The sequence below is a fragment of the Erigeron canadensis genome, chromosome 1 (assembly GCF_010389155.1).
Source record: "Erigeron canadensis isolate Cc75 chromosome 1, C_canadensis_v1, whole genome shotgun sequence".
Classification (NCBI taxonomy): domain Eukaryota; kingdom Viridiplantae; phylum Streptophyta; class Magnoliopsida; order Asterales; family Asteraceae; genus Erigeron; species Erigeron canadensis.
In genome coordinates, this window is record NC_057761.1 from 20,275,008 (window position 1) to 20,286,287 (window position 11,280).

General features: G+C 33.8%; 2 protein-coding genes and 1 pseudogene across 2 annotated transcripts; all 3 read right to left on the reverse strand.

Annotated features, from left to right (window-relative positions):
- Positions 1-138: 138 nt before the first annotated feature.
- On the reverse strand, positions 139-652 carry LOC122600379 (auxin-responsive protein SAUR21-like). The gene has a single exon (XM_043773091.1). The coding sequence runs from the start codon at positions 552-554 to the stop codon at positions 255-257; it is 300 nt and encodes a 99-aa protein (XP_043629026.1). The 5' UTR covers positions 555-652; the 3' UTR covers positions 139-254.
- A 980-nt stretch (positions 653-1,632) lies between these two features.
- On the reverse strand, positions 1,633-2,163 carry LOC122600406 (auxin-responsive protein SAUR21-like). Its single transcript, XM_043773121.1, has one exon. The coding sequence runs from the start codon at positions 2,068-2,070 to the stop codon at positions 1,792-1,794; it is 279 nt and encodes a 92-aa protein (XP_043629056.1). The 5' UTR covers positions 2,071-2,163; the 3' UTR covers positions 1,633-1,791.
- A 4,636-nt stretch (positions 2,164-6,799) lies between these two features.
- Positions 6,800-7,270, reverse strand: LOC122600389 (annotated as a pseudogene).
- Positions 7,271-11,280: the final 4,010 nt, after the last annotated feature.

Here is an 11,280-nt window from a genome sequence, read left to right on the forward strand (position 1 = left end):
AGTGTCCAATTGTGTTAGTTATAGTACCCGTTTTCACTGATACATTTAGAAACTACAATTAGAGAATCATTTTTGGATAGTCCAGTAAAGAAAAATGATTCAGAACAAAAACAAACTTAACGGTGTAGGAGACATTGCTGATTCAATATATCATAAATATTTTCTATTTTGAAGTTTTGGTACAAGCTAATATCTATATATGTACAAAAATTGTCTAGTGGATAGTGACATAAACTTTTAACGTTCTAACTAATTTATAATACACCCAAACGAGCAGCAACATCAGTATACGTATCGTGACTACATGGAATAGTGAGGCCACCCATTGGATGGTCATACCCGAATTCTTCCTCTGATTGACGAAGTAGTTCTTGAAATGAGGGTTGGATTAACAAGGAAACTGGAACAACAAATCTCTTTTTTTCTTGCTCTCCAACATAAATTGCTAAATAGCCTTTAGGGTTGTCCATTGATGTAGTTTTGCTTCTACCGTTTGACAATGATCTGCGGATATGTTGTTTTGCTTGAATAATTCGAGGCATTAGGATTGCCATTTTAGTAAATGTTGATGAAGGGAAAAATGATTTGAAAGGATTCTTCTCAATGAAAGACTTATGGTGTGGGACTCTGAAATTTTGTTGCTGATGGATTGCATATGGTTTGCCTTATATATAGTCTAGTGGCTCTTCTTGGTGATAAAAGGGACATTTAATGGCTGATGGTGACCAAAAAAATACGAAAAAATAAAAACAAAAAACAAAATAATTTCACATGGCGATGTCCTTAGGGTTGTGAGAACAGAACATATACAATAAATGCCTCAAAGATGGGACATAGATTGGTGAAAGAAGATTATTAGTGTCCCATAACATGGTTTTGTCTTAAGGATTGAAGTCATAGTTTTCATTTGTAGGGCATTGTGTTAATTTACAGCTTTATTATGCCTAATTCGTAATCACCGTAATCTCATTGCCATTCTTTAAATATCCGGGATAGAAACAGTTGTTTAGGATTCTGCATTATTATGTTAATTCACAAATAAATGTTAATCTAATGATTGCCAAGGGAGACCCTGTTACAGTTTTAGAATCAAACTAGCCTAAATCAGATCTAATAAATTTAGGTTAAACGTGTTAAAGTAGATTGTAAATTATCACTTGGTTTGCAGGGTTATATTCTTAGAATTTACTAAAAGGTGTTGTCTATGTGTTTTTGTTATTCGGCGTACGCAGTTCCAACACCGGAAAGAGACCATGGGTTTGACTATGTCGTACATTTTACAAATGCAAGTTCGATATAGGCAATGGAATGGTCAAATCCAACGAAGTGTTGTTGATGGATCGATACAATACTTTAAGGGACTTAATTAACTACCGTCTATTATGCCTTCCACACATTATTTATTCAAACATCGAAAACCAGTTATCTTTGATTGGCTTAGTTTATATCTTCTGTTTCTTATTTCTGAAGTACCTTAAATAATTAATAAAATGGATATACACATTCTTTAGTTCAAATATGTTTGACCTCTTAATACAAAGGATGCCGAAAGGATCCACTTTTCAAGTGTTTACCAAAACATATATGCTACGAAATGAATTGATTCATAAGTAAACGATAACACTAATAACATTTGGTTATGGACATTGCTTTCATATCAAGAATAATTGCAACTTGGCATTTCATACAAATGATGACAACTGTGCTTTCTGTACAAAAACCATGAATGGTTTTAGTAACTAATTAAACTAGTGATATACAAACTAGTCTACAAAAAATGTCACATATTTATTAAGAGTAAGCAACGTCAATGAATATCTTTTCACTGCATGGAATTGTGAGGCCACCCATCGGATGCTCATACCCAAACTCTTCTTCAAATTGGCGTAGTAATTCTTGAAATGAAGCTTGGCTTAATAGCGATACAGGAACTATAAACCGCTTCTTGCCTCCCTCTCCAACATAAACAGCAAGATAGCCTTTTGGAATGTCTGTTAATGTTCTTTCATTAGAAAATGATCTTCGGAGAATTTTTTTTGCTTTAGTGAGCCGAGGCATAAGGATGGCCATTCTTCTAGAACTTGATCAATAAAGAAAATAGCCTGGAAGGAGTTTTTGATGATGAAAGATTATGTAGAGTATATAGGTGTTATCTGCTGTACCCTTATTTGCTTTCTTATATATAGTCATTGAGGCTACTATTGCGAAGTAGATGATAAAAGAGGCATTTAATGATCAACGGTGACACCATATAACAAAAAATGCAAAGCACATGGTTTGTCATACAACTTGCAAGAAATAACAAGCTTAATAGCCACAAACCCGAAGTCATTGACAAGAATTGAAAGGACGTACCTGGTGAAGAGTAGAAAGTCACATGGTTTTGTTTTGATGTTTGAGACCAAACCTTGTGTTTGTGGGACATTTGGGTCACTAAGTTATGATTTATAAATCCTTATTTGCCAGAAATTGGTGTTCTTGCGTTGCTTGTTGTTTAATATAGGTTATAAAAGATACATTTAATGATAGATGTTGACGGTAAAAAAGAAAACATAATTTCACATGGTTCTGTACTTCTGTTATACAAGATTGAAAATAGAACAAAACAAAGGTGTAGGACACAGATCTAGACTAATATCTTTACTAGAAAACAAACTAAGTACAGAGAATATAGCCGAAAGTGTATGGCCAGAAATCTCAATACAACAAATGTTGATTGGCGAAGAAGAATACCAAGGTCACATGGTTTGGTCTATTTGTAGGACATTGTATCCTACCGACTAATAAATGTGCCCTGGGCATGTTTTATAGTTTGACTAATCCGAATCCTCATCATATATCATCCGTTAAACCTTTATTGAACAGAGATCAACCCATTTTAATTTCGACCCATTTCAAAGTATCCTCGAACAGCATAAACTTAGTTTTTTTACACATGCGGAATTGAATTGCACATTCCAAATAGCTATTTACAATGCTGTAATATACCCGCCAAGTAAACACTTCACAGAAGTAGATTTCGGTCTAATACAAAATGTTATCAAGTAAATCTAATACACTTAAGAGTGCTCCTAATACTAATACAAAATGTTATTAAGTAAATCTAGTTTAATCAAAGCTTTTTAATGGTGTGTTAATAGATGTTTTTAGATAAAGTAGAGAGCCAAAGTTGTAACTCATAAGAAAGATATGTCATTTATGCACGGAGTTATTATTGAAGTGGTAAGTAACATAACCAGCAAATGGGTTTTTTTTGTGAGGGTTATTTTTGTGATAGGCAGACTATATATGTTCTGCTCCACACAGTTATTATTTAAGTGTCCTAAAACTAGTCTTTAATTATCTACAAGATTCTTTAGCATATGTGTAACACCCGACTTTTAGAAATATGGATTTCAATTTTTTTTTAAATAAAGCAACCATTAAATGCGGAAACGTCCCATTAAAAACTTAACCATTTCCTAACGGAAATGTCGATAAAGGTTTTGGTGTTACTTATTGCATCATAACGACAATCCAAGAAATCCACATTCAAACAACCAAACAACCAAACTAAATATCTAACGACATAATAACTAAAAGTCTAAATAAATGAGGCAAAACTATGGCAACATAAAGTCTTCATAAAAGCAACCATCTACCCATGCCTCACTCTAAGCAATCTTCAACGACCAACCTGAGGAAACACAACATTTTCAACAAACAAGTGTCAGCTTTTAAAGCTGAGTAAGATAACCACAGGTTGTATTAAACGGTTGCCAGTTCAAACATCTTTTAAAACTATCATACGCATGTTAAGTAACACATAACAGCAACAACAACAAGCATTAGGAATATCATATCCCTAGATGTGCCTAGCAACCTCATCAATCGACAATAAGCATCTCAACAAATCAACATCAGATTATGCCACAACAAAGCCAAGTAACTTATGTCACTTGTTATCTACAATATAAATTGTGTGAAGGCGGTCAATTGACCTTTAGGAAGCCTCACACCTGACATGATGGGTAGACTATTTGGTGGTCCATCGGCGTCGTTAAGGATGGCATAACCAATCCACGAGTAAACTGGCATCGACAAAAATGGCCAGCCCACGCCATCCGGCAAACCCCAACAACAGACTGAGTCGAATGGGGGTTATCATGATTACCCCAAACGACAGCGACGATAGCATACTAGCCAAGGCTAGCATGGGTTAAGCTTAACACTTTCGACAATAATTATAGTTGAGTATCATCATCAACAACAACAAATAACAACAACAACAACAATACAGCTTTAGGGCCCTTAACGTGCTCGTGACATGGCAGTCCTACCAATTCTAGTGTACTAGATGTACAAGCCAACATGTATCAAACTAAACATCAATCTCAATCATTTCCAACATCTAAGCACGCATATAAAGTATAACGAGAAATAAAAGATCATTAGCATGCATAAACAACACCCAAGTAACCTCCCGTAAGTTCCCATACCCAACATACGTACGAAAGGGCTTTAACAAACATTTATTATGAAAGCTAAGTTTTCGTTGTGTCCCTCATGTCAAAAGGTAGTTATCTTACCTCAATAAGCACGCAAAAACAAACTCTCGTCAACACGCAACAATGAATGTTCAAACCTCCAAAACCTACGATATACAAAGGAACCTAATTAACTTCTACTTAATTAAATTCCTAATAACAAATACTCAATATCATTGTCCTCTTAATGCATTATTAGTACATCTTATTATTTCAAAATACAACTATAATTCATGCTACAATAGTTTTAGAAGATAAAAATGCAATATATTACTTCTATCACATATTAAACTATGAGAAAGAAAATGAAGATTCTGATTTTTAAACTATAAGGACCAAAACTGCAAAATCTAAAACTGTAGGGACCTGAAATGTTAGATTCAAAACTGCAGGGACCAAAAATATCATTTTTAAAACTTTAGGGACCATTTATGACAAGTTGCAAAACATCAGGGACCAACAGTGACAAGTTTCGAAACATTAGGGACCCAAATTGTATTTTCTGAAACATTAGGGACTGAAAACATAAACTTTCAAACTACAGGGACTAAAGTGTAAATTCTGGTAGATGCTGACATCAGCGTGCTGACATCAGCTGATGTCTTCTGATGGGACTCAGGGTTCGACGGGCTCCTGCAAAATTTGAGCTGCTCCCTCTTTTATTTTAAGTTTCTTTTTTATCAAAAACTATATACGTATGAAACTTCAAAACATGATTTCTACTTCGTTACTTAACGGATTCAAGTGATTCTTTTTGCAAAACGTTCGTTTTTTCATCAAAGAATATATCTCCAGAAAATATTTTATTTTAACTTTTTGTATAATGATAAAACGACAAAGACGTTATAATATATATATATATATATATATATATAACTTTAAAACAAGATTCCCGATTCGTTATTCGACCAAATCAAGTGATTCTTTTTGCAAAACCCAATATTTTCAGAAACGAATATACTACAGAAAATTAATTTCGTTTAATTCACTGTTATCACTAGATTTTATGAAAAACGTATTAAAAACTTTACGGATCCTATCGAAATTGATGTGTGTGAATCAAGATACTTCCAAATAATTACACAACGTTAATATACAGCAAAATAAACTGTTTTACAGAACTAAACTCTGCTTGTATGATAGTCATCATTGAGATCTCAAATTATGCTCGAAAACGTTAATTTTCGGTATGAAAATCTCTAGACATAAGCAGGTTTCATTCTAATATATCATATATTGAAAAGAAAGACATACTTACTCTTAATCTAGAATATAGCCACGAATTTTGATGGAAAAAGATGAAGAGATAAGAAAGAAATAGCAAAAACTCACATAAGGGATCTTATAATTGTGATATATGTTAATTGTGAGTTTATGGTAACTTAAATATGGAGGTTACAAGACTTGAAAACCCTAATGAAGCAGTTTTAATGTCTAATTTTCGTCCATAAGGATTGGGCTTGGCTAAAGTCCACACAAACAAGTCCAAAAAGTCATATTAGCCTAAAAACTAAGGCCCGAAGCTAATATATACACTAACGGATGACCAATTAACGTCTTAGGCACATAATGGTGAACCGACACACCATATTAACATCTCATAACTCAATAACATAATCACATATAAGCCCATTAATCATCCCCTAACAACACAAATATTAGTTAACGCTTAAAGAAATTAACGACACAACAAACGGTTAATGTTTGACTAACGGAAGGTCAACATAAAATATTTAGGATGTTACAATATGTTTTTCAATAGTTATGGATGACTTGTGTCAACTTATCTATAGAAGAATTATAAGAATGACTTTTTCCGGTCTGATTAGAACGAGTCTCCAGTATTATAGGGCTTTAGGGCCTCCGAGAATCTTGAATTGTAACATGAAAGCTACAGCTTACTAAAATTGTTTGACACAAGATTTTATCAATATCCTTCCTCTTATTGACTTATATGATTATATAAAATAAATGAACATTAGTTCACTTCAATCGAAAACAATATATGAATTTACATATGATCTTTCATATCATGAAAAGTAGCTACTTAAAAGTTTAAAGTCCATACAAACAGAACGATTGTGATCTTTATCTATATAATACATTTACTATGCACGCCGGAGTTACGAGTGTGTCCAATTGTGTTAGTTATAGAAACCTTTTTCACTGATACATTTAGAGACTACAGTTAGAGAATCATTTTTGGAAAATACAGCATATAATTAAATGATACTGAACACAAACAAACTTATTAGTGTAGGAGACACTGTTGATTCAGTATATCAAAAGTATTTTCTATTTTGAATTTCTGGTACAAGCTAGTATCTTTTTATGTACAAAAATTGTCAAGTGGTTAGTGACATATACTTTGAACGTTCTAACTAATTCACAGTACACCCAAATGAGCAGCAACGTCAATAAACATTTCTTCACTACATGGAATTGTGAGGGCCACCCATTGGATGGTCATACCAGAACTCCTCTTCTGATTGACGGAGTAGTTCTTGAAATGAATTTCTGTTTAACACTGAAACTGGAACCAGAAATCTCTTTTTTTCTTGCTCACCAACATAAATTGCTAAATAGCCTTTAGGGGTGGCCATTCATGTAGTTTTGCTTCTTTCGTTTGATAATGATTGCCGGAAAGTTTCTTTTGCTTTAACAATTCTAGGCATAAGGATCGCCATTTTACTAAATGTTGATAATGGAAGTATGATTTGAAACGATTTCTTCTCAATGAAAGAGTGTGGTGTAAGACTTCGGAATTTGTTGCTGTTATTCTTGCATATATATAGAGTTTAGTGTGGCTTCTTGGTGTTAAAATGGTCATTTAACGACTGATGGTGACCAAAAATATATGAATAATTAAAAACAAAAAACAAAATAATTTCACATGGGATGTCCTTTGGGTTGTGAGAACAGAACATATCTAATAAATGCCTCAAAGATGGGACATAGATTGGTGAAAAAGATTATCAATGTCACATAACATGGTTTTGTCTTAAGGATTGAAATTATAGTTTTCATTTGTAGGGCATTGTGTTAATTTACAGCTTTATTATGCCTAATCCGTAATCTCATTGTCATTCTTTTAATCTTCAAGATAAAAATCGCTGGTTTAGGATTCTGCATTATTATCCTAATTCCCAATTAAACGTTTAGTTAACTGTCCTACAGTTCCATAAAGTCAAAAGTAGCCTGAAGCAAATCGAATTAATTTAGTTTAAACGTGTTAAATTAGGTTGCAAAATATCACTTGGCTTGGGATGTTATAGTTTTCTGAATTGCTTAAAGGTGCGGTCTATGTGTTTTTCTTATATGGGTACGGTTCCATCACCAAAAGTGACCCTAGATTCGACTATGTAATCACTTGTTACAAGTGCAAGTTCCAATAAGCGGTGCAATATTAGTGGAATTTTTGGGTTATATAACAAATTATCATATTAAATCACAAAGCACGCAGCGGAAGATAGATCTATGTAGTTAATTAATTAACCAAGAAAGAAAGCATTGATGTGCGAAATCTAGCTTTAAATTTATAAACACAATTTACCGAAATACTGATTACTACACACTCACAGGCAGTGTACCTGATCGCATGCAGTATAGTTAAAACTGGTAAGCCGAGATCGTTCGCAAGGACTTAAATAAACAATTGTAAACATTAAATGATTCAAGTAAAATGTGGGGGTTTTGTGGCCGAATTGCCACGATGCAAGTAGTTAGTTTGAAAAGTCAGTAATCCCAAAGGATTAATCGAAAGAAGATTTTGTTGTTTAAAACAATAAATTAAAGGTCATCCATCTTGATTTCGCTCGACTACATGTTAAGATTGCACATTTGATGAAGTTTAAATTCAATTTAGTGATTAAATGACCGAGACTCAAATTAATCGCCAACCCCGTACCCGTCAAGTTAACAACTTAGTCGACTCTCTTGTATAAACTAGTTTCATTATTAAGACCGGTACCCCGAGACGCCTGTTTATAACTTCTCTAGTTTAAGAATGGTTTTGGTCATTTCAGATAACAATTTTGCCTATCGATTGTACCCAACCGTCAACCCGTTAATTCTTATCTAATATTGATTATCCTCTCCCGTACCCGTCATAGAACCAATCGCTTCTAACTAAGAAATCAAAATAACTTATACCCAAATCCTAGTCGTCACTAAGCAATGAACACAAGTTATCCGCAATCAATAATCGAATAGCAAAGAATTAATAGATTAAGATCACGACAAAACGTTAAATCAAATCACTTAGAATTATAAAATATTGTGCAATCCTTACATATTGTCTTACTCCATTAAGATGGATGAAAAGACGATTAGTCAATCATATTAAATATGAAAGAACAAATCAAAATAGAAGAATTCATGGTTACCGAATACAAGGAATTGAATGCAAATAATGTGAATGGTCCAGTCGTGATTGAGGGCTTCAAAGATGATTCTCCGGATGAAAAATCCCTCCAAAGTTTCTCTAAAATGGCCAGAAGAAAAAAGATCCCTTTAGGGTTATTTTATACTTGGTATTTATATTCTTCAAAAAGTCAAATTTCCGTCGGCCTAAATATGTGGCACATACCTATTTGTATGTGGCACATATTTGAGTGTTTCTTCTATAAGCTCCTCAGATGTAGCACATGCACTTTAGCATGTGGTGCATATATCACTCTGTCCAGAATTAGTCCTAAAAATGTGACACACACCAATGGTATGTGGCACATACTTTTGAACAAATAACTTCATCTCTTCTTAAGCTTAATTATGTGGCACATACACATACCATGTTCCACATATTTGCATCTCCAACTTCTTCCCTTTGCTTTACTTGATTAAAACTTCTCACAATCATCCATAAACGTCCATGAGCTCATAATTAACCATATTTAAGCCATTTCTTCCATGAAACCTGCTATGGACCTGAAACACTCGAACATACCATCAAGCATCGAAATATATACACATATGTCTCAAATTTTAGCATAAATTGTCCGAAAACATTGTGGGAAGTATATATAAAAATGGACACATCAAATCCCCCCACACTTAAGCAATGCTTGTCCTCAAGCAATTCCAAGCTGAAAACAAATATAACCTTAGTACATCATGGAAACCACATTTCAGTAATCAAAAAAGAAGCTCAACCATAATCAAGAATGAGAATAGATGGTTGGACAGTTTTAATCTTAAATGAAAACCGGAATGTTTGACAATATTTGACTGATACACAAGCCTTAATAACATGACTAAGCACAAATGAAACGAAAGAGTGATGTCTCGCCTATCCTACTCCAACTAACTTACTCTTGGGGTTGAATATTTGAATAATCACTCAATGCCAAGTCGTGAGGCATACTCTTTTAACCATAGGCTTGTACTAGGTTCGTTCCTACATCGCCAAGGCGCTTGCGCCCTATAACGTCTATCAGAAGAGGACTTTAGGGGTTGTAACATTAATAGGCTAAACAGGGCATTTAAACAGAGTATGGAAATTTGGGTAAACAAATAGTGTTAACAAAGAACTGACACAAAATTTAACAACTTTTTTTTTTCACATATAGTCTAGTCCAAACAAACCCACGTCATTAGTTGCCAACGGTTTACATCCTAAGAAGTTCTCCCGACCATAACCCCAATAGAACGATCCAAAAACCAACACCATTGTGGTGTATGATAATCAAACAACTTATCAATCAAACCTAACCAATGTTGACTTAAACAAACTTGCCAACTTCAAACACTCTAATTAAATATATCAATTTAAGAACACTTTGTTGGTTATAACGACTCACCAACCTACATAAAATGATTTGACAAAAAGGAGAAATACCAACTGACAACCCAAACTCATTTTTTTCATTTTTTATATATATATATTTTTTTTTCTGTTTTTCAATTCTTTTTATTCATTTTTTTTTGTGAGCTACTTTTACTCTGACTAATTGGTATTCTCTTAATAATATTGAAACAGTAACAAATCATTTACAAAATATGCTAAGATGAACAATCTAGACTTTATCCAAAAACCATTGCGAAATCAAACTACCCCCATAAGATGAGAATATCCCGACCCGACATAATAAGGAAAATCCCAAACCATCCACTAGCAAAGGCAACCAATGACCCACCAGGACTTCGACTATCGGTATGGTGAGGAAAGGTTTATATTTAGGTAGATTTAACAAAGAACAGGCTAATGACAACATGTTTTCTATTGTTTCTTGCACTAAAAGTGAGTGCAACATAAGGGTTTAAATGGGTGGTTCACTAACCAGTGTAGTTAGCTACTAAGCACATTACAAAACATGCACATAACAAATTTTTACGAAACAAAAGGTGAAACATACAAAGAACAAGGGTTTTATCCTAAATTTGCCTCTTCATCATCTAGAAAACCACGGAACGATCAACCAGGACAAGTTCTAGAATCAACGCTATCACCGGCACACTCATAGCAAATGAAATGATCCGGAAATGGAAAATCAACCTCAAACTTGCACATCCTAGTTCAGAGTTCTAAAAGAGACCCTTACTTCCGGATAAATCCAAAAGCCTAAGAGAGGGACAAATTTACAAGGCTAATAGTTCCAAAACCGAACACTTATCATAAATAGTAATGAATTAATAATCTCACAATTTGGTGTTTTGGTGCTATAAGCATGCTAGCAATGTTATTAATCCAGAAGGGATGCCACATCAATCAGTCAAAACACATTCCTCATATTAAAAGTTTGTACCAAGGATGTAG